Source organism: Vombatus ursinus, unplaced genomic scaffold, assembly GCF_900497805.2.
Source record: "Vombatus ursinus unplaced genomic scaffold, bare-nosed wombat genome assembly UNPS02011334.1, whole genome shotgun sequence".
NCBI lineage: Eukaryota > Metazoa > Chordata > Mammalia > Diprotodontia > Vombatidae > Vombatus > Vombatus ursinus.
This window is the reverse complement of record NW_020951112.1, coordinates 3,245,495-3,269,324: the sequence shown is the minus strand read 5'-3', so window position 1 is coordinate 3,269,324 and position 23,830 is coordinate 3,245,495. Positions and strand designations below refer to the sequence as shown.

At 42.1% G+C, this 23,830-nt stretch overlaps 2 protein-coding genes across 9 annotated transcripts in view; both read left to right on the top strand.

Annotated features, from left to right (window-relative positions):
• NR1H4 (nuclear receptor subfamily 1 group H member 4) overlaps positions 1 to 2,149 on the top strand; it is a 76,085-nt gene extending 73,936 nt beyond the window's left edge. For all 5 annotated transcript variants that reach the window (XM_027855843.1, XM_027855848.1, XM_027855844.1 and 2 more), the window contains 2 exons: positions 267 to 380; positions 1,537 to 2,149. In XM_027855843.1, coding sequence (XP_027711644.1) covers positions 267 to 380; positions 1,537 to 1,778 — 356 coding nt within the window. In that variant the 3' untranslated portion in view covers positions 1,779 to 2,149. The remainder of the gene's footprint in view (positions 1 to 266; positions 381 to 1,536) is intronic.
• A 2,607-nt stretch (positions 2,150 to 4,756) lies between these two features.
• GAS2L3 (growth arrest specific 2 like 3) overlaps positions 4,757 to 23,830 on the top strand; it is a 49,489-nt gene continuing 30,415 nt past the window's right edge. For 2 of the 4 annotated variants that reach the window (XM_027855855.1, XM_027855853.1), the window contains exon 1: positions 12,858 to 12,955. The gene's annotated coding sequence lies outside the window, so the exon portion shown is untranslated. Of the gene's footprint in view, positions 5,106 to 12,857; positions 12,956 to 18,520; positions 18,541 to 23,830 lie in introns of those variants that run through there. The other 2 variants (XM_027855854.1, XM_027855856.1) reach the window with 2 other exon arrangements.

The window sequence follows — 23,830 nt, the reverse complement described above, 5'->3', positions numbered from 1 at the left end:
GGTTCTTGTGGAAATGCAACTCATTATAATTCATTATCTAGCATGTCTGAAATGAAGGCAAAGTTACTCTAATAACTAGACTGTATAAAAATGATGCAAATCAATGAGTCTACTAGCTAACTTTCTTTCCCTCAGATTACCTTTAGCCTATGGTGGGGACAATGAATAGACATACTTCTTTGTATGAACTTGTGCAGTTATGCCGTTTGAGGCTTTCAAATCTTCCAGTATGTGCTTTTTTAAAAATGTGACTTTCTCCCCTACAGGTATATCAGATGAATACATAACTCCTATGTTTAATTTTTATAAAAGCATTGGAGAGTTGAAAATGACCCAAGAAGAATATGCTTTGCTAACAGCAATTGTCATCTTATCACCAGGTAATCACAAAATTATGTTCCATATTTTAATTAACTATGGGCAAAGTGTGTGTTCAGAGTGGGGCACCACAGTTTAAGAAGGATCTTGGTGAGTTGGAAAAGGTCCCAAGAAGGGCACCAGGGTCTTGAGAGCAATTGGAGGAAGTGGGGATGCTTCTTTGGGAGAAGCAAAGACCAAGGGGCTGGGCAGGGGCCATGACTGCTGTCCTGAAGACCTATCAGCTCTAAGAGAGATAAAACTTATTCTGCTTGCATTCCAGGAGTACAATGGGTAGAAGTTTTAAAGTGGCAAATTTGGGCTTAATGTAAGAAAAAAGATACGAACTATCAGAATCATCTGAAAGTGGTAATGGAGGGCATCCAAATGTGGTTTCAAACATGTATATTTCATTCTGCATCCCAAATCCTTCATCTCTCTGCCAGTGTGGGAAATTGTTTGCTTTACTTTCAGAGATTTTGTTTTTCTTTTTTCCTCTTAAATTGGAGTTGGGGATGGATGGGAAAAACATAAGGGCTTATTAAAAATATTTTAAAATGAAAAAAAATTAAGATATAGGTTCCTCCTTGCTGGAGGTCTTCAAGTAAAGGTTGGACACCTTCTTATCAAGTATGTTATAAAAGAGATTATTTATAAGTAATGGGTTGGACTGGATGATTTCTAAGGTTTCTTCTGATTCTGTAGTTTTATGAATGAAAAGTGAGGAAAAGCTAATAATTTGCTCTCTACTGTCTTTTTCGAGTCCTTGAAATAAGTTAATGAACATAGAGAGTGATAGTATTCAAACACATTTTATAATAAGAATTTGGAAGATGTCAGTTAGCCAAGAGAACCAGTGTGGTGGGGTAGATAGAGTGTGGGACTTGGAGTCAGCAAGCCTTGGCATCAAATCCCCTCTGACACTTACTAGTTGTGTGACCTGGGCAAGTCACTTAACCATTCTGGGCTTCAGCTCCCCCCTTTGTAAAATGGAGTTGAGTTGGCTTAGATGGTCCCTTTGGTACTAAATCAGTCATCTTCTGACTGTTTTAGTTGTGACAATGAGTTTTCCATCATAACTACCCCATGTTCCATTTTCAGAAAGTAGATGCTTCCCTGCCTCTGTCCAAATGATGCCTTCTATCTCACCAACTTTATTTATTTCCAATCTCATACTAGACAGACAATACATAAAGGACAGAGACTCTGTGGAGAGACTTCAGGAACCATTGCTGGAACTCCTACAAAAACTATGCAAGATGCATCAGCCTGAAAATCCCCAGCACTTTGCCTGCCTTCTGGGACGCCTCACAGAGCTAAGAACATTTAATCACCATCATGCTGAGATGCTGATGTCCTGGAGAGTGAATGATCATAAGTTTACTCCACTCCTCTGTGAAATCTGGGATGTCCAGTGCTAAACTTAGGGTGGGGGTCTGATGGTAGGGGAGGAGTGGACCACAAGTTATTTTCATAGGAATATAAATTAGTTTTTATGACTTCTTTATTGCATTCGTACTTAGATTTCACACTGCCATTTTGTTCATTATTTATAGAGTAATTAACCAGTCTTCACAAACATTCACAAGAGAGGGACATCTCCTGGTAAAAGAGCTCTTTGGAGATGATGGTTCACTTATGAGAGAGACTCACTCCTTGGGACCAGTCTGCCCAGTTTGGGAAATTCACATGATTGGTGTTTCAATTTTATTTGTTGCAATGGGGGACATGCTCATTTTGTACCTTGACCTCCCTGTACTACACAGATTTTTATTAAAGGCATATGTCCAAACACACTGTAATCATCTAACAAACAATGGCCACATGAGCTTTTCTTGAGACTCCAAAACACAAAACAAACTCGTTGGATGTTGAAAAGCTTTTTTTGTACTTACGGATAAAACAGAAGGAAAGTCAGTTAGTCAGTGAGCATTTGTTTACTGTGTGCCAAGCACTGGGTAAAGAAAAGCAAAAATAATTGCTGCCCTCAAGGAGCTTACAATCTAATGGAGGAGACAACATGTAAATGACGATGTGCATTTAAGATATATACAATGTAAAAAGAAAGTAATCTCAGAAAGATTGCACTGTGGGGCAGGGGCGAGAAAGGGGTGGTAGAACCACCAAGAAAGGCCCCCCACAGAAGGTGGAATTTGAACTGAGTCTAGAAAGAAAGCCTGAAAGTGAAGGCAAGGAGGAAAAGCATTATAGGCTTGGGACATAGCCACTAAAAAAGTCAGGAAATGGAGCACTATGTTTAAGTAAGACCATTGTTACTAGATCATCGAGTGTGTGGAGGGGAGTAAAGTGTAAGAAGACTGAAAAGGTAGGAAGAAGTCAATTTGTGAAGGGCTTTAAATGCCCGGGAGAAAAATTTATATTTGATCTTGGAGGTAATACGGAGCCATTACAGTTTATTAAGTAATGGGAATAGCATAGTTAGACCTATGCTTTAGGAACATCATTTTGGTAGTTGAGTGGAGAATGGCCTGGAGAGGGGAGAGACTTTGAGTTGGAGAGATCAACCAGGTTATTGCAGCAGTCCAGGTGTGAGATGATGGGTTCTGCACTAGGATGGTGACTGTGTGAGGGAATTGAAGGGAATAAATATGGGAACTGTTAGGAAAGTGGGAACCACAAGGCTTGGCAAAGTTTGGGTATGTTAGGGCAGTACAAGTGAGGAACAGAGGTTGTGAGCCTGAGGGACCGGGAAAGATGGGGGTATCCTCAAAAATAATAGGGAAGTCAGGAGCAAGAGAGGTAAGGGAGGTTAGATAATGGGTAGGGGGTGTGCAACAGTGGAAAGAATACTGGGGCCCTGGAATCAGAAATCCTGGGTTCAAATCTTGCCTCTGATGCTTGCTACTACATCACCTTGAGCAAATTACTGAACTTCCCCGGGCCTCAGTCTCCTCAACTGTAAAATTAGGAAATTAAACTAGGTGGTTTCTGAAGTCATTTCTAGATCCATGATCCTCTGAACCTTCTTATATCACCCCTGATACAATGGAAGCTCCTTGAAGGCAGGTACTGGTTCATTTTGGTCTTCGTATATCCCCAGTGCCTGGCATACAGTCAGCACTTAATAAATGCTTGTTGACTGGTTGTTTGAAATGCTCAAAATATGGATGCTGCATCTTTGTCACTTTCCTTGGTCCAATGAAACTCTAATGGATAGTCAGCCTACTGTAACTTCCCCTGATCATTTCCAGTTTGTCTGAAGTCCAAAGAGTTACGTAGGGAACTAACAACAAAAATTCCTGCACCATGCATTTTCTCAAACCTTCACTTTCACTTCCTGTTGTTGGTTTCTAGTTAGGCCCGTGACTGTGGCTTTTTAGTTGTTCTGTGTACAGATGATTCAGTATCAGGAAGGCTCCATTATCCCCTGCCATTTGACCAGACTCTTAAAACCAATTAGCATTGGTACTTTATGATTTATGAGGCTTTCTGCATCAAAGATTTTGGGGCAAACATGCCCACACCTGGATGGGAAGCTTTTCTAGGTTGGCCCAGCCTGAGAGTCAGGACACTTTTTCTCAGTCATATCCCTGACATTTCATTCTTTCTTCTGCTCAACTTCCTTTGGTGAACGTGGTAAGAAACCTCGAGAAGTAAGAAGGTTACCTCATTCTAGCCTAATGCGAGTCAAAGAAGACTCTGCTAGCCCAGCAAAAAATGTCAAAAAGCATGAAATTAACTTTAAAGAATCCAAAGAACTTCATTAGTCAATGAGAAAACTCATCGTGGTAGTAGGGGGCATATAAATGGTATTTAATGTATACATAACCTCTGTCCCAAAGCCCATTGGCATGGCATACTCTCCTTATTAATGGAGGTACAAGAGTTACATATGCACATATCCCATTACATTCCAATCTGTCCCATTTCATCTTATTCCATTCCTTTCTTCATGAACTTGTTGGGTTCTGACTATGTGCTGGGCACTGCTGATACAAAGGTAATAAGGAAATAGTTACAGTTCTCAAGAAGCTTAAATTCTACTGCAACTTCAAATGCCAAATGAAAGAATTTGTGTTTTTCCTAGTGGCAAGAGGGACAAGTTTCTTGAGTTGGAGAGTGGAGTAGCATGGTTAGATCTGAACTTTAGGAATTTCATTTTGGGAGCTAGGTGGGAGACAGAATAGAGAAGTCAGAGATGAGAAAATGGAAAATCCATCAGGAGACTCTTAAATGGTTTAAGAAGGGAAGGAAATATGCATTTATCAAGCACCTACTTTGTGCCAGGCACTGTGCTAAGCACTTTTACAAATATTACCTCATTTGGGCCTCACAGCAACCTTAGGAGGTAGGTGCTTTATTATCATCATTTTACAGTTGAGGAAATGGTAGCAAACAAAGATTAAGTGACTTGCCTGGGGTCATTCCGCTAGGAAGTGTCTGAGGCTGGATTTGAACTTAGGTCTCCCTGACTTTAGGTACCAAGCTCTGTCCATTGCACCACCAACTGCCTCTAGGTAAGGCCTGATGAGGGCATAAGGTAAGGTGAATAGAGAGGAGATATGAGAAAGATGGTACGGAAGCTGAATCCCAGACCTGATAACGATCGAATCTGGGTGGGGAAGTGAAGAATAGGGAGACTGAAGAATTGAGAATGACTCCAAGTTTGTGAATCTGGGGGCCTAGAAGGATGGCGTTCCCTTTGACAAAATTATGTTTCTTTCACAGGTAGATATCTACATAATTGAGGAGGCAAGTTACACCAGTGTCTGTTGGATATGTTGAAGGTATGGTTTGGGATAGTAATAGGACAACAAGCAGGGGAGGTCCAGTTGGATGCTGGTGCATAGCCTATACTTTGTTCTGTGCCCAGGATAAGTGTCTTCTATGCTCTGTTTAACTGCATAATTCACCAAAAGAAAGTGAGAGAATTTTACCCTGGTATCTGTTCCACAAACCCTACTGTGTGAGAGTCTTGGTTGTGTTTTTATAAAAAAAAAAAAAAGTCCTTTTCTTCCTTATCCCAAGTCCCCATTCTCTGGTCTTTGTGATTAGCCAAAGAAAGACAAAATAAAACATCGGGATATGCCCAAATTTAAGATGTCCCAGTAGAGCTATTTGGAACATTCGTGCAAGTTGAGACATTGGTTAAAAGTATATCATGTCATGTTGACATCAGCTTCACTTCCCCCAACCCTGTGGTTCCCTCAAGCTATTGTCTTATAGCCCCTTCCTCTTTATTCCTAAACTGTCTGGAAAGAGGAGTCTGAAGTCACTACCTCACTTCCCACTCACTTCTCAAGACCCTGGTAGTCTGACTTCAGATCTCATCACAGTACTCAAGGTCAGTGGCCTTCTGATTGCCAAATCCAGGGTTTTTCATTCCTCATCCTTCTTGATTTCTGCAGAATGACCCAGCTGAGCACCCCTCCCTCCTCTCTTCATTTGGTTTCCTGATACAGCTTTCTCTTATTTCTCTCCCACCTGTCTTATCCCCTTCTTGTCAATTGCCTTCATTGGTTCAACTTCTTCGACACACTTCATAAGTGAAAGTATCTTTCAAGGCTCTGTTCCTAGTTCTGTCCTGTCTCCTCTCTCCTGTTCTCCCCTCTTCGTTTGCCTCTCCTTTTTTCTACTCTCCCCTCCCCTCTCCCTTCCTCTTTCCTCTCCTTTATCTACACTCATAGCTTAAATGATCACCTCTGTGGGTGACTTCCAAATCTATATCCAGCCCCAACATCTTATTTAATTTCCGTCCTGCATGTCCAGCCAACTACTGGACCTCCCCTGCTGGTTGTCCTATTACTGTCCCAAACCATACCTTCAAGTAAATTAAAATGAATTACATTAAAATTGAGATGATCATCTCTCCCTCACTCCCACCTCCAACCTGCCTCTTCTTCAACTTTCCTCTCTGTATTGATGGTGACACAATCCTTCCAGTCACCCAGGCTAAAAATCTTTGAGTTGTGTTGGATTATTTCCCATTTCTTTATCCAATACATCAAACTTGTTAAATCTTATAGACTTTAGCAGTGTAAGTTCTGTTGCATTCTTCCCCTCCTGGGCACTTATATTGCTACTACCAACTTATCAAGAATCTTATCACCTTTCACCTGGACTATAGTATAAGCCTCCAAATTGGCTTCCCTGAAACCAGGTTCTCTTTCATCAAGCCAACATTTCCCTAGCTGCTAAATGAATCTTCATCTTGTGGTGTTCTGATCACCTTGCGCCTCTGCTCAATAGCCTTCAGCGGTTCTCCATTGCCTAGAGAGGGCCAACTACAGACTCCTTAACTTGGCTGGCATTTAAAACCCTCAGTCTGGCTCATTTACCTTTATGGAATTATTTCTCTTTAATCTCCTTTACACACAGAGGCTTAATAGCTATCCCCCAGCCTGACCCCATCCTTTCCTACTTCTCTGTATCTTCACATTCCTCTTCCATTCCCAGAATTGACTGTGGGACATGGGAGACACTGGCACAGGACCGCCCTGCATGGCGTGCCCACATCAAGGAAGACACTATTTTGCTATGAGCAAAGAAGAATTGCAGAAACTCAAAGGAAACATGAGATGCACAGATTCAGAGACACGTTCATTGGAAATGTTCATATGGACTATTTGTGCCTGGTTAATGGTAGAACCTTCTGAGGGCTCCTGTTTGTCTGCTCAGTCACAGTCAGATATACTGTACCTTAACCTTGACATGGGGTTGGCTTTTGAGTACAAAGGACAACAACCTGATTGCCTCCACATTTATGCTTTTTAAAATCTCTTTCTTTTAGATCCAGCTCAGGTGCCCATCTCCACATAGACATCCCTTCCCCGAGTCAGCTACTTGCAGTAGAGTAGATAGAGTGTTAAATTTGGAGTCAGGATAAACCTAAGTTCAAATCCTGCCTCAAACACTTGCTAGCTGAGGGAAACTGGGCAAGTTACTTCACACCTATCTGCCTCAATTTCCTCATCTGTTAAAGAGATGATAATAATAGCACCTACTTTCCAAGGTTGTTATAAGGATCTAATGATTAATACACATAAAACTGCTTTGCAAACCTTATTGTGGAAACATTAGTTATTATTATTATTATTATTCCCTAATTTTTACAGATGAAAGTCACTTCTCATCCCTCACATTCTCATATAGTACTTTATTTGGATCACACAGCACATTGTATGAAAAATCACTGTATTTATTTCCTATATACCCTGTGTTTATCAGTGAACTTTCTGTATTCCTCCAGCAGAAGGTAAGTTCCTTGAGGCTAGGGCCTCTCTCTCTTTTGTCTTTGTATACCCATCACCTCACACAGTATCTGCCACATAGGTATAGGGTCTGGGCCTGTGATTTCTTGGCATAGGGAGCTGCCAGGTGAGGAAACTCCCTTTACTCTTGGAGGTTGTCAGTCTCTCTGCAACTTAGTCTTTAAGAGCTAGAACTTAAAGAGGTTAAGTGACTTGCTCAGAGTCACATAGCCTGCGTACTTGGACATGGCTTGAACATGGTTTTCTGGGTTCCAAGGTCATCTGTCTTTTGACTGTGTCACCTAGTAGGTGCTCAAAATAAGGGCTTGTTGATTGATTGATCTGTCTTTTGCCTTTATCACATTGAATCTTCTATCATACTTATTTGTCTAATTACCATGTTTCCTGTACTAGGTGTGTAAGTCCTTAAGGGGAGGGATGGTACCATGTTTCATCTTTTTATTTCTAGGGTCTAGCCAAGTGCCTTTGTCTATCAGGTAGTTCATACGTTTTTGTTGATCTGAATTAATATTGTATTCTTTCTCTTGAGAAGTCTGAGTTGCCCCTCCGTTTGAAGCACGATCACAGTCCTATGGGGATCAACAATCCTATTATTCCATGGATTCAATTCCACTGGCATTTCTTGGCCTGGAGCACTTTATTTACATTATTTTTTCCCTTTTTCTTAGCAAAACCCTGTCTGATGACAGTGCTTTTCCTTCAAAAGCCTTTGGCTGGTTTTCCTGTATTTGCCCTGAGTAGGCAGGCATCGGCCATCATCTGTGACTTACCCACAAAGCTAGTAAGTGTCCGAGGTCAGATTTAAACTCAGATTTTTCTGACTCCAGGGCCGGTGTTCTATCCACTGTGCCACCCAGCTGTCCCAGTTGGTCATCATCTTAAATCTGGCATAACACAGAGCTATCTCCAGCCATATTCAAATGAGGTCAGTTATCAGAGACACCCAAAAGAAACTATTATAACACAATGTCACTTATTATTGAATATACAAGCTCCTTGAAGCCCAGGACTATTTCATTTTTGTTCTGTACCCCCTAGTACTGTGCCTAGCCCAAAAAGGGTGCTAGATTTGAAGTCAGGAGACCCAGAGTCAAATTAAAGTCTGCTACTTCCTGCCTGTGTGACTTTGGACAGATCACATAACTGTGCATAAAATGAGAGTTTTGGACTAGATGGTTTCTAGGAACCTTTCGAGCTCTAGACCAATGAAGCTACCATGATGCTTAATAAATGCTTAATGATTAAAGGAATGGCCCAGAGGACAGAATGTCTTCAGCAAAGTTTCCAATAAATGATACTGTAAGCATTCCACAGAATTGAGACCCTGCCTTCAAAGAGTTTACAATACTATGCCAGCTGGCTTATGAAAGATGGCATTGATGAGGGAAATTCATACACATAACATAACTAACCATGAAGAAAACTTCTGAAGGAAAATAAAAGACAAAAGCCAAATTTCATTATTTATTTACTTGTAAAAAAGTAATTTCATCTCAGGAAGCAGAGGTCAGAGAAAATAAAACAGGGAAGTTGACTTCTGGATAAGGCACGGGTACAAAAAGTCTAAAATACTCTTAGGCATATTTCCAGCAATAGGATATTCCACTTCAGTTTCTCCATTGAATTGTAAAATCTGAGAGGTCAAAGACTCAGTCACACCTTTTCAAATCCCCCACAACATTTAGCATAATGTCTTCCACATAGGTTTTCCTTCCTTTTTTTAATGAAGTGAAGAATTTTGTGGTCTGGACAATGATGGATGGGCAACTCATAGTTGAGTGGACCAAATGAAAATCTATTTTCCAAATTACATGCCATGATATAGATGGATAGTCCATAAACAAATGTGCCAAAAGAAGAAAAGTTATTCTCTAGGCTTCATGGAATGCTTGGGATGGGCAACCCACAAATGAATGAACCAAAGAAGAATGTCTGTTGACCAGGTTTGTATATACTATAGGTGAATAACCCACAAGTCAATCAATGAACCAAGTGGATGAAGAATGCCTATTTTCCAGACTATGATATGCATTTGGGTGAACAATTCATAGAGCTGGTCCATTTGAATATATCTTGAGTGGCTCCAGCAAATGAATGTTGAACTGGACCCAAAATTGAACAGTAGGAAGAGAATAGGCTAGATTGTCTTTGGGCAAGTCTTTTAATGACTTCTAACTTTTCTTCGAAACAAAGGCCCATCTCTTCAATGCCCATAGTCTTTTGATGACTTAGTGTCCTGAATCAGGGAGCACTAGGGTCTCTAAGGAATTGAAATGGAAGATCAGTCAGAGGAAAATTGAGAGGTAAGCAGGCTACAATGCAATGCAAATGAGGAATTGTGCTAGGGGAAAAATGTTAGAGAAGAATTGGAGGATCAGAAGGAAAAAAAAAGATGTACCAGTCAGTGAGATCAAGACATAACCAGTGAACACCTAGCATGCCTCATTGATATCTACACAATGTGAAGAGAACTCAAGAACCCCCTGTGGCAAATTTATGAAAGGACATGGCCAGTAGTTCCATGGAACCTGCATACCTACGTGAGTTTTGACATATATTGCTGGAGGTGAGATCATACATCTATTAGAAATACTTCTAATAGTACATATATTTAAGCAATGTTCCCTAGGGTTGGAAAATTAATTTAAATACATTCCTTATGTATGTCTCTCATTTATGCTGAAAACTAATCCATAATATTCCTAAAAAAAAATATTAGTCCAGAGCTGTGCTCACTATTTACTCAATAAATTCTCATTGAATAAAGAAATCCCTCTAGCCTCAGCATCTCACACGGGGTGCAATCTGTTACGATGTCAAACCAGAAAATCAATAAACTCATAAGTATTTATCACTTGCCTATCGTGTGCCTGGAATGCTAGCCCTCATCATCCCTGGCTTCCTTCAAGTCCCAACTAAAATCCCACCTTCTACTAGAAGCCTTTCCCATCCCCTTTAGGTCTAGTGCCTTCCTAAAGTTGATTGTTTCTGATTTATCCTGTAATAGCTTATTTCTACATAGTTCTTTGTATATTGTCTCTCTAATTGGAAAGTAGGCAGGAACTGTCTCTTACCTTTCTTTCTATCCCCCGAACTTAGCACAGTACCTGGCACACAGTAGGCACATAAATAAATGTTTGTTGACTCAGACTCACTGGATCGACTGCCAGGCCCCTCACTTTTCAAGGAGGTGGGGATACAAAGGTACAAAAGGAACCAATCGTTGGGATTAAGAAGTTTACATTCTATGGGGGAGATTGTTATTTGAGACCAAGTTCAAAGGAAAGGTGATAGAAATGACATGCAACCACAGATGGACTTTCTAAAGGGTCGTACATATGGCAAATGCAAAGTCAAGGTTTTATCAGCTTCATATCTGAAATACACTAGAGGTTCTGGATATTGAAATCACCCATTGCATAAAGTGAAGATTGCTGTGTAAGTGAATAGTCACTGGCAAACATCTAGGTATTGACTGTTTGGATCATTCACATAATGGGTTTCCTTAAAGTTGGGCACAGCCATATAGTAAAGAAAGTGAATGTTCCCCAACTCTCAGAATGATGGAGTCAAGCTGGAATACCAGCAGGCTCTCCCCGAAGGCCGTAGCTAAATTAATTTAGGAAGCAAAAAGAGAGCTATCAAGATGTATGTAATAGGTCAAGCGGCTATTAAAAATCCCACTCATGAATGAGAAGTAGGTTGTTACCTTTAATTCTACGTAGGAACTTCAAGTACTAATTGTCACGTTAGAGCCAAGTCAGATTCATGATTAGCAGGCAATGCTACAATTATCCTTTCGTGGGCAGGTCCTAGGGCAGGGGTGGGGAACCTGGGGCATCGAGGCTGCTAGGTGCTCAAGAGCGGCATTTTGACTGAATCCAAACTTCACAGAACAAATCCACTTAATAAAAGGATTTGTTCTGTAAAAGGGCAGGAGGATTCAATTCAATTCAATTCAATTCAACAAGCACTTCGTAAAGACCTATAAAAAGACCTATTTTATGTCAGGCCTTGGGAATTTCCAAGGCAATCTATTAACAAGCATTTATTAAGTGCCTACCATGTACCAAGCACTGCGCTAGGCACTAGAGGGATAAAAAGACAATATGAACTAAATAGTCCCTGCCCTCCTAGAAGCTTGGATTTTAATGGGAGAGACAAGGTGTATATTAAGTTACCTCAAATCTCTGGGCCTGTTTTCAAGCCTATAAAATGAACCGGTTGGACTAAACGCCCTCCAACGGCAGTTAATTGGCGAAGCGTATAGAATGCAGGGTCTGGAGTCAGGAAGATTTGAGTTCAAACTTCGCCTCAGACATTTACTAGCTGCGTAACTCTGGGCAAGTCAGTTCACCCTGTTTGCCTCAGTTTCCTCAACTGCAAAATGAGCTGAAGGCGAAAACCATTCTAGTGTCTGCCAAGAAAACCCCTCAATTGGGTCAGGAAACGTCGGACTTGTTGGAAAAGACTAACAACAAGGTTCCAGTGAAAATGCATGGAGTCGGGAAATGGCTTGTCCACGGTGAGGAACAGCAAGTAACCTGTGTCACTGAATAGCAGAGTAGGAGGGGTTTAAGAAGGTTTGAGAAGACGAGAAGGTCTTAGCCCCCGTGGGACTCAGTTTCTTCCTTTTTGAAAAGAGGGTTAGGGTTAGAAGGTTCTCTTCAGTTCTAGATTTCTGATCCCTAGGACTTTCCTGTGCCTCCGTTTCCCCACCTGTAAAACGAGGGGGTTTGTCTAATTGGTCCTTTCGTTTTCTCATTCCGCAAAAGGGGGGGGGGGAGAGGTTGGGCTAGAAATTCCTTTCCCGTTCTAAATCTCAGTCTCTTTGACCTTCCTGGGACTCAGTTTCCTTATCTGTAAAACGATGATCTCCGGGACCCCCAGCTTTAAAACTGGGTCTTTAAGAATAAGCGAAGTGAATGCATTCATACAGGTATGCACCTGACCCCGCTAAAACCAGTCTGGTCAGTCCTCCCCACCCCTTCCCCCAGCCCCAGCCAGTCCAGAGCATCCTCCTGCGCCCCGGGCTCGCGGGTCTACTGCACGTGGCTCCGAGCTGGGTCCACCCTAAGAGCGGAGAGGGCGGAGCGGGAGCAGGAGCCGGGGCGGGGGCGGCCCCCCCCCACCTCGGTGAGTCACGGCCTCGCGCGCGTCTCGCGCTCCTCCCGGGCAGTTCGGGGCGGGGCCTCGGCCTCCCTCCAGGCCACGCCTCCCCTGCTTCTGATTGGTCCTTTCGAAAGAGGCGGCGGCGGGGCTGGAGACTGAGCCTGAGGCGGAGGCAGTTTGGTCGGGGACAAGGTACCGCTTCAACCCTGGGATGGTGACCCGGGAGACGAGCTGAGCCTCTGGTGCCGGAGCCGGTGAGTAGCCCGCCGCTGCCCTGGGGACTCTGACTCCCGTGTCCTCCCGGGGGCCGGCTCGCGGCCGCGGCCGGGAGGGGTCATTCAGCTGGGGGTCCCGGGCTAAGCCCCGCCCATACCTGGCCGCCATTGGCTCTTCTGGAAGGGGGACTCCTGCGTTCTGGTTGGTCGGAGGCGACGCCCATCTGTCCCCTCGCTCTCCGTGCCCCCTGCTGGGGGAGCTGTCCCGCTCCCGGGGTAGGGATGCGGGAGAAGAAACCCAGGTGTGTCCCCTGCCTCCAGACCCAGGGAAGAGGCTGTCCTCCTGTCCTTCCCAGCCTGCAGAACCTGAGAACGCAGCTGATCCTAGAGCTCAATCAATGCAGCCCCTGCCCCCGTTTTACAGATGAGGAAACTGAGGCCAAGAAGGGTGCCTTTACCTGCCCAGGGTCACATAGGTCTATCATTGCATCATAAGATCATAGATTTAGAGCCCAAAGGGACCGTAGAGGTCATCTGGTCCAACTGTCCAGCCTTACAGAGAACCCTGAGGTTCAGAATGGTGATTTTCCCAGGGTCGCACCAGGTCTCAGCCTCTTAGAATCATAAATTTAGAGATGGAATGGATTTAGAGGTCGCAGATGGGTCCAACTGTCCCATCTTACAGAGGAGAACACTGGAGCCTGGAGGTATTAAAAGACTTGTCCAAAGTCACCCAGGCATGTGGCAAGGCTACTTGTTTTAATTCAGCAAGAATTTATTAAAAGCTAACGATGTGCCAGATACTTGGGGGAGAAAAAGACAAAAGCAAAGAAGCCCGCCTCCTCAAAGCTCTTATGTTCTCACTTGTGAACAAAATCAACTCTGTAGTGGGAAAGACGGCTGGATTTGGAGTGAGAGTACCTGGGCTCCAATTCACTGGTATCTGTGGGACCCTGAGCCCATCGGTTAATCAATTAATTTGGATTTTAATTTCCTTGTCTTTGTGGTCTATTCCAGCTCTGAATCTATGGTTCTGTGATTCTCATAGCCTAGTGCCTAGCCCTTAATCAATGGAAGTTGATTGGGTGATTGATTATGTGTCTACTGATTTTTTATTTTTCCCAAAGCCATACCCAAGTGGAGCAAAATGGGACCATTATATTGGGTGCATTCTCATGCTTTTTTTTTTTTCCTTTGGCTATCTTCAGGTGAAAATGGCCTTTCTAAATTTCTCAACAACATCATCAGAAAACTTTAATTATGAATAATATCTCAGACAGCATGGCATAGAGCAATGGTATCAAATTAAAAAACAAAACAAAACCTAGGGGACACTAAACTGTACTTAATGATCTCTACTGGCCTCATTGACTTAGAGAACCATACACATTTGTGTATGTGTGTGTGTATGTATGTATGTATGTATGTATGTTTGTATATATATGTTTGTGTATATATGTCTGTATGTGTGTATTTGTGTGTATATATATTTACTTTATCACCATATATGTGTATATATACATACATATACACACACACATATATATACATATATACACACATATATATATATTTACTGTATCACCACATTGAAATCAGATAGAAACTACATTTTAACCTGCTTCAGGCCACACTCAGCAGTATTGTGGGCTGCATGCCCAGTTTGACACCTCCCAGATAGAGAGCAGAGGGCTGGCCTTGAAGAGTCTTAAAGTCAGAATCACAGAACTCTAGAAGGGATCTCAGCAGCTGTCTAGCTCAACCCATGTCTTCAAATTAATTCCTGTCATAGCATCCCGACAGGTTGTAATCCAGTCTCTGTTTTAATACCGTCAGTGAGGGGGAGCTCACTGCTTCATCAGATGGCCCATTCTGCTTAATGATAATTCTAATTGTTAGAAAACTTTTCCTGACTTCAAGGTTCAAAGTCGTACCTCTGATACATACTGGCTCTCTGACCTTGGGGGAGCCCCTGAATCTCTCAGTGTCTCAGACAGCTCTTTAAATTATAGAAATCTTGTTCTGCATTGGTAGAAGGTGTTTCCATAATGGAAGTTCTCTTTTTAAAGCAATGAAATCACAGGTCAAGACCAAAACTTCAAAGTAAAAGCTTTACTTGTATAATTAGGTTTACAACATAATTTTTTTTTTACAATAACCCTTTGAAGTGGGGAGCATGGCAGTTACTGTTCTCATTTTACAGGGAGGAAACTGAGGCCCAGAAAGGTTAAATTGCTTGCCTACATTTACATAAGCTAGGAAATGTTGGAGATGGAACTTGAAACCTATCATTGGGATTTCAAGGCCAGTGTTCTTTGCCTTTGTATTCTCCTTGTTTATTATGGGGCTGAAAATAGTAGAGTCCCAAGCAAATTACCTCTATACAACGTTTGTCCTTGAAGAAATGCATAAACAAAAGCAGGATTTACTCTTTCCTTATCTTTTTGCCTATCCACTTACTGACTGAGATCTACTGAACCAGAAATCTTACATTTAGGCAGTGATAGAGATATCAAGGAAGAAACTAGCATTTTACGTGCCTACTGAGTGCCCAGCACTATACTAGGCCTTAAAGATACACGTACAGAACTAAAACAGCCCCTGCCCTCAAGGTGCTTCCATTCTACCAGAGGAGACAGCAGAGGGATCATAAACTCACAGGCTCAGTGAGCCAGGGCATGGTTTCTAGAATACTTGCCCTTCTTCAAACTGTTGCTTGCTAGGTTTCAGGCTGCTTTTTTTTTTCTTTAAACAAAAGTACATAATATTAGTTAACATTTATATATCATTTTAGGGTTTGCTAATTGCTTTGTGTGTATTATATCATTTTATCCCCCCAATTACCTTGAGAGGTAGGTACTGTTATTGTCTTGGTTTTGCAAACAAGGGAACTGAGTCTCGAGTTGAGACTTGCCTATGATTATGCAACCAGTAGGTGTCTGAGTTGTTGTTGTTGTTTATTTGTTTAAGTTGTGTCTAACTCTTCGTGATTTCATTTTGGGTTTTCTTGCCAAAGATACTGGAGTGATTTGCCATTTCCTTCTCCAGCTCATTTTACAGATGAGGAAACGGAGGCAAACAGGGTTAAATGACTTGCCCAGGGTCACACAGCTAGTAAGTGTCTAAAGATGGATTTGAACTCATGAAGAAGAGCCTTCCAGATTGCAAACCCAGTGCTCCCACTATGCCCCCTAGCTATCCCAAGGTGTCTGAGACAATATCGAAATTCAGATTTTCTTGACGTGCCAAATCCATCACTCTATTCACTGTGTCATGCTGCCTAGATTCAGTGCTATACATTTTGGAATCATTTCATAGATAAGGACTCTTTCCTCCTCCATATTGGCTCCTTGTTATCCTCTTCAAATGTAAAAGGCCGAAACTGAAGCAATCTAAACTATTTCTAACCAGCACAATTGGTCCCTGACTTCATTATGGGAACAGACCATTTCCAAAGACTTCTCGGGTTTCTAGCTTAAGTTCTGGTATTAGTTCCCTCGAGGGTGTGGACTGCTCTGAAACTCAACTCTCCCAATTCAGTACATGTGATTCTGAGCATTGCTCTTTGGCCACACCTCTCATGGAACTTAAATAAACTGAAATAGAAATCCTAGTGGAAAATCAACTGCCGAACTTCCTGAGACGTGACCGTTGGCTGAGTCATCCATTTCATGCACCCCATTCACAAAGCCAGCTGAAATGGAGCAGTTGTAATTGTTTCTCTTCTCATTATTTTGAGCCTATTGAGTTAGAATCAATTTTCTTTTTTCTCCTCTGAAAAGCTGTATATTGTCATTCTGCTGGAACCAAAGTTCTAAGAGAAAAGCTCTTCCAGTGATGATGGCCATTACTGAAAAGCAAAGGAGGCAGGGCACCTGGAGATTACAAGTTAGCCCATAGAAGGAGGTCATTCTATGGGGAGGAATGTGGCTCCTCTAATCTGCTCCTCTCATGTTCCCTTTATCTTGCCAGGCATTTTTGAAAAGTCTTTCAGCAGCACAGAGAGTAGAGGGACATACAGTCATGTGAACCACACAACATCCAGCACACATAAAAACTTCAGATACTTTTTGATGACAACTAAGATACATGTACATGTTCATACATAAAAAGCTTCTGTTATTTCATAAACAGAATTAGGAAGTCTGTTCCTGTTCCTGTTTTATATAAAACAGCTATATCTCTTGCTTGAGTTATGATTTAATATCTACTGAATGTAAAACAAAAACAGAAACAAAAACTAGTCACCCAAATTAAGAGTTCTCATAGTGAAGCAATCATGAAATCAAGAAATAAGTTTGGATGGTTCCGAACTCCTCTGTTTTCACTCCTATCAAATTTCCATTGTAATAGGAGTTTTCTCCTCCCCCATCTACTAAAAGGGGTGGGTGGGTTTGTTGTTTGTCCTTTGTTCTTATTGAGGACCTAGACCTCAAGGAGGTGATGCCATGACGTGGAAGTGAATTGGTTTTAAGTGAGAGAGGGCTGTGCAAAGTCACCAGCCTCACTGTCTCCTTCAGAGCCATCTGGGTCCCATGGCAAGATATACATCAGGATTACCGGAGATGGCCCTAGACACAGTGGGAGACCTTGGCCTTTTTAGAGCTAAAGTCTTTCTCAGGTCTCAGTTTGACTGAGGCAGCGCCCATTCAGTGATTAAGTAAGAAATGAAGCAGAGAAAGGCCTCTATTATGTAGTAAAAAAAAAAAAATCAATCTGGGCCGGGAAGACCCTCAGGGTTTCTGGCCAAAACAGAAATGGGTGGGTGAGGGTAGCCTTTAATTGGAATATCTATCTCCCAGTAATGTAAAAGAAAGCAAATGGTCATCTTCAAAGCCCTAAATCAATGTTTGTCCTCGTTGTTCCTGGAGGACTGAGGCCGAGTCATACAGAAGTGTGAAATGATTAATTCTTAAAAATAAATCAGTTTGGAAGTTGTGAGGAAACTTGAGCACCTGTGTACATTTCTCCACAGAACTCCATGTTAACTCCATTCTAACCTCAGAGCTAAACTGTGAACTCAGCAAAGCAGAGTAGTCATTTACTGATGCTATCTAGCTGTGTAATGTTGATCTCTTTGGACACAGTCATGCTTCCTGGTGATGATGTTATGTCTCAAAGTCAGCAGGGGCTTATTAGCTTACTTGGATCATCCACGCTCATTCCCTTACTCATTATTTAGTTGCTTACTATAAAGCTTTGTCTTGTCCTCTTCCCAGTTTTAAAATGCAAAGTTCCTGAAGCTTTGAAATTAAGTTTGGTTCATTTTGCATTTGGTCTGGAGGGTCCAACAACATGTGAAAATGAGCACTCGATGATGATTGCAGGTGCGAAAATCCTAGAGTTGTGGGGCTTCGAGGTTCAGTCCAACAAACACTTGTCAAGTGTGCGCTATCTTTAAGGCGGGAATAACCTTGGGGATCCAGAAACAAAAGCAGAAGAGCCCTCGTGGGACTTCCATTCTCTTGGGGTGAGGATGGAGGGCAGCCAGGTGAGATCTGGCACGGCTATGGAAGTAGAAGATGACTTGAGGAAGGAGGGAGCAGCAAGCATTGAGGGAAGGCTTTGCAGAAGAAGTGGCATCTGAGCTGAGCTTTGAACAAAGAGAAGAAGGATAATGAGAGGTAAAGATGAGGAGGGGGTGCATCCCAGGCGTGGGAGATGCTCTGTGCAGATGGGAGGAGGGAACGACCAACCAGTTTGTGCCATTTGTTTGGAAGATGGTTCTTGGAGAGGATTAATGTGAGATAATGGTGAGGAAGAAGTTTCGAGTCAAAATGTGAGGGGTCTTCAGTGCCAAGCTGAGGAGTTTGTGTATATTATCTTAGGGGCAATAGAGGATTTAAGCTGGTCACTGACTGACTCACACCTGTGCCTTAGGAAGACTGTGTTGGCGACTCTTTGGAAGGTGGATTAGAGCCTAGACATAGAGAAGCCAGATGGGTTTACAATCCCCCTGGGCAGGGTTTGACCGAGGGCTGAGCTTGGAAGCATCTTGGCTCATGCATTTTATGCCTGTGTGCCTCTCCAGGTCTCAGTTTCCTGTCTGTAAAATAAGGTGGTTGAACAAGATGACCTTAAGGTCATCTTTAGACTTAAGATTCAGTGAGGGAGCATTGTGGGACTTGAGATAGAGAGGCCACTGTGTATGTTGGGAGAAAGGTGATAGAGATGAGATATCGTGGAGGTAGCATCCACAAGGCTCACATATGAAAGAAGAAGGGAAAATCAAGGTTGACTCCAAGGTCATTGAGTAGGAGGATGGCTTGTACCTCCACAGAAATAGGGTGGTTTGAGGAGAGGAGCTCAGTTCTATTTTGGACCTGTTGACTTTCAGATGTCAATGGTTCATCTAGAGGCATTACCTAGTAGGCAGCTAGTTTCATAGGACTGGAGGAGAGGAAAGAGATCAGGACTGAACATAGAGATTTCAGTGTCTTCTGGGTAGAGATGGTATTTAAACCTATAGGCACTCACCAATCAATCAAATATTTTTTAAATGCCCACTAAATGCCAAATGCTGAATACAAGTACAAAGAAGTAAACAATCCCTACCCTCAAGGAGCTTCCATTCATTTCCTAGACATCTCTAGCCATGCTGCTTTCCTTGACTATGTTGGGCCATCATCTCGGCTCTTTCCTTACCAGAAAAATTGGACTCCATGGTTGGAACCACTCTGGGCTTTGAAAAGCAAGCATTGGCCTTATCCCTCCATCTCCAGTCGTTCGTCCACCTTCCACCTACCTTTTATCTATTGTCTTCCCCTTTAGATTGTTGGCTCTGTGATCCCCAATATGTAGCACAATATCTGGCACACAGTAAAGACTTCAAAGAGTATCTGTCTGTCTGTATCTGTCCATCCTAATGGAAGAGACAAATATATGTAGAAATGTATACTACCTGAGGATAGAGGAGAAGCCTGGGAAGAAGCACGGCACACAATGTGACAGAATGAATCAGGGCATGCTGAGGGGGTTACTATGCTGCAGGGAGGGGTCTGGGGAAATTAAATAACAGATCTGTAAGAGACCTGGTTGGCCCAGTTGTGTGATTTCTCCCCAACAGTGACCGACTGCCATAGAGTGGGATCTGAGAAGGTGGATAGATGGTGAGGGTGCCTCAGGGAGGAGAACTGGCAGTAGGTTCATGAGGTGAGAGTCAAGGGTGGAAGACAGTATACGGTGGAGTCGGTTAATTACAGGGTCAAAGTGCACAGTGATGACAGAGTGAGGCTTGGTGCACTGGGAAACTGGAGGAGACAGGGATGCTGAAGAAGAAGCTTACGAGCCACGAGGTCAAGGGAGAGATGGAAGGAGAGCAGTTTTTAATGAAAGAGGGGAGAGAACTAAAATAAGTTAATAAATTATTTTTGTTCAATCTGTCTGACTCTCCTTGACCCTGCGAACCATAGCATGTCAATACCATCCCTGTGATTTTCTTGGTGTAGATACTTGGAGTGGTTTGCCGTTTCCTTCTCCAGCTGATTAAAGCAAACAGAGGTTAAGTGACTTACCCAGGGTCACACTGCTAGTCAATGTCTGAGGCTGGATTTCAACTCTGGTCTTTCTGACTCCAGGTCCAGTGCTCTATCCATGGAGAATAGAAAGGTGTTATTTCACAGGCAGATATTTCCAATTACTGTACAACTTTGTATAGTAAAAAGCTGTTTGTTAGATGTGTGCTGACAGATAAGATCTGGGTGGTGTTTTTGACCTTCAGCAAACACTTGTGACTTTAAGGGCATGTCACTGAGTTGTGCTTCTGGGCATTGTGTCCCAGGCAAACTAGCTGCTGCTTGTATATTTCTGCCTCCCTCATGGCTTTCTTTACACATCTCCTTCTACCTGCAGCCCTCCTCTTTGTTTCCTCCTGTCTCTCCAGCCCTAGCTCAAGAGACTCTCTCCCTAAAGACTTCCTCAGTCCCATAGTCAGGGGGAACCCAGGCCTTGAATAACAGTTTGTATCTTTCTTAGATACTTATTTCGTTTTGCATTATAGTTATTATGTAGCTACTATATATTTATGTATCTTTCACTGTCTTTGCTATATTGTAAACTCTTTGAGGATAAGAACTGTGTATATCTCAGTTATTTTTGTATTTGCCTCAGCCCCTAATGGTTTGTTTTCCACAGTCACTTAATAGAAGGTTGTTGACTAAATAGGTATGTGTGTGTATGCACTTGGGGTGTAGGTTTATTCATGGATGTTTCATGAATTACAAGGTAAGGAGAATATACTAGGAAATATTCTTTAGTGGTCAAAGTTTCCCATAAAAGAATGATATCCGGTAATAAACAAATGTTACATATTAAAAATAAACTGGATATAATAGGGTTGTCATTTCTATTTTTTAATGCTGAATCTAAGAGCAATCATTCTTAATTTTTAATTTGTTCATTTAACTGTTTTTTGCTCTCTGTATCACAGAGTTGAGTCATTTCACTGCCGAATTTGCTCATATAATTCAATTAACTTGTTAAACCTTAATTGAATCTAGTCACAGATAATGATTTTATATCAAATTTTGCATAAAAGTGAGTGGCGGCAAAATACTTGTTTCGCATGTCACCTTGTGGACACCTGTGAGATCTCTGTGTAAATTTGAGAGCAAAGAAAGAGATTCAGCAAAAGTCTTGTAGCCTGCTGCTGACTAGGAAAGTTAAAACAACCTTAGGGCAGCTTACTTGCCTGATCAGCCTTGAAGATTATTTACTTCCTTGTTTACATTGGAGAGTAGATGGAGTTATCTGTTTCATGTTGAGCTATGTGACTTTGTACAACAGTAACAAGATGAGGTTTGGGAAACAGATTCTAGTGTTCTCTCTGTCATTTTCACTTGGCCTTGTTGAGCCTCTGTTCTGTTTATAACATGACCTGTTGAAATATCTCATGAATAATAAATGTTCACAATGTATTCTCGTTATGTAGTATCTTGTACTTATAGAGTAGGAGGTAGCTCAATGGCTCAGTGGACAGAGCGCTGGGCCTGGAGTCAGGAAGACCTGAGTTCAAATCCAGACTCAGGTACCTACCAGCTGTGTGACCCTGCACAAGTCACTTAACTTCTGTCTGCCTTAATCCCCTGGAGAAGGAAATGGCAAATCACTTCAGGATCTTTGCCAAGAAAACCCCATGAACAATATGGTCCATGAGCTCACGAAGAGTTGGACATGATTGAACAGCAACAACTTATGGAGTGCTTCTATTCAAAACTAGTTGTTTTGCAGTTGTTTCGTAGTAAATAGTATGATGGCCGGAGTAGAGGACAGTCTTTGTTTCTTTAATTTTTAACTAATACATAGATTACTGATTTTTAAAGACCTGGAATGCAGAAAAATGCCTTTGCCATTAAGATGATATAAACTATATTTTAACCTTTAAGATTTTGCAGTGTCTTTGGCTTATTACTTTGAAAACCAGTTATGTATTGAGTGTATGTTGAAGTCATAGCTGATAGTATTAATAGAATTTTAGATGAATCAACTTCTACTCTGTCTGTGATGGAAATGGTGGCTGTAACAGAAGTCCCACCAGACTGTGACTACCTCACCAGTCTTCTTACTTGCTCTGGTGAATTCTCTGAAGGAGTTCTTCTTCTCCCTTTGATTCCTTTCAGCATCTAGTGGTTCAAGTCATTCTAATTTTCCTAAACCTAAAAGGAGGATTGAGAATCCTCTTTTCAGTTTCCTCCTTCCCAAGCTTCTAACAGATGATCTCCTCACCTTGTAGTTGTCAGTGGGGGGACATCTTCCTAGCCCAACAAAATAATCCTTCACACAGTCACAGTGATTTCCCTTCATGTTACCAGGGACCCCTCTTCTGCCAGATATCACACTAGTGTCCGCATCTATTTTCTGGGGTAGCGGGTGGTGGAGAAGGCCATTGCCCTTCTCTGACCAGTGTGTGCTGACTTTTATTGTGGTTATTAACAGGAAGTGAACTAGATTGGGTAGTGCTGCCAATGGAGGAAAGATAATTGTTGTTGGAGACCTACCCTACATTAAAGGCTGAGTTAATCATACTCTTTGGGAGGAAGAATGATGTAATTATAATGTTGGACTTAAGGCAGCGGACCAGATCATTCAGTGAATATATCTAAGTGAAACTTGGAGGCTTTCTGTAAGTCCAGGCTTAGAAGAGTTGATGTTTATCATGATCTTCAAGAAGGCACTAAACAAGGAGTTCAAAGATCAAATAACAAGGGACATGGGACCAGAAGATTTAGCAGGGTTAAGCAGCCTTATGGTGTTCTCGAATGACATTTCTTTTTTTCTTTTTTTTTGCTTTTTGCTGAGGGAATTGGGGTTAAGTGACTTGCCCAGGGTCACACAGCTAGTAAGTGTCAAGTATCTGACTCAGGTCCTCCTGACTCCAAGGCCAGAGCTCTATCCACTGCGCCACCTAGCTGCCCCTCGAATGACATGTCAAGGCAAGTTGAAGGCATAGAGGAAGGGGATTACAGCTTTTGCCAAGAAAATCCAAAGAGTGGGGAAAGTCCAGAGCTGCTATAACCCACTGCCAGTAGGAGGATCCAGGGATCTGGATAACAGGAATAACACAAGCCAAGTAGTATCTTTGTATTACATGTGGACAGCCAGATCTCTTGACTCAGTATTGTAGGTAGGGCCTATATACATTTAGAGAACTAATATAGGGACAGACAGAAAGAATGAGTCCAGGTAAGAATGAGGCAAGGATCCTTTTCAGACAGGGTAGAGCATATTCAAGATACAAAAAGAGAACTCTGGAACCAAGGAAATTCCTTTCCATGCTTATCCCCACAATGGAAATGTTTTGGGACCATGGGGCCAGAGAGTAAAAGCAGGGAGGTTCTGAGTAAACTCCAGCACTGTATAATATGATATGATATAATATAATATAATATAATATAATATAATATAATATAATATAAT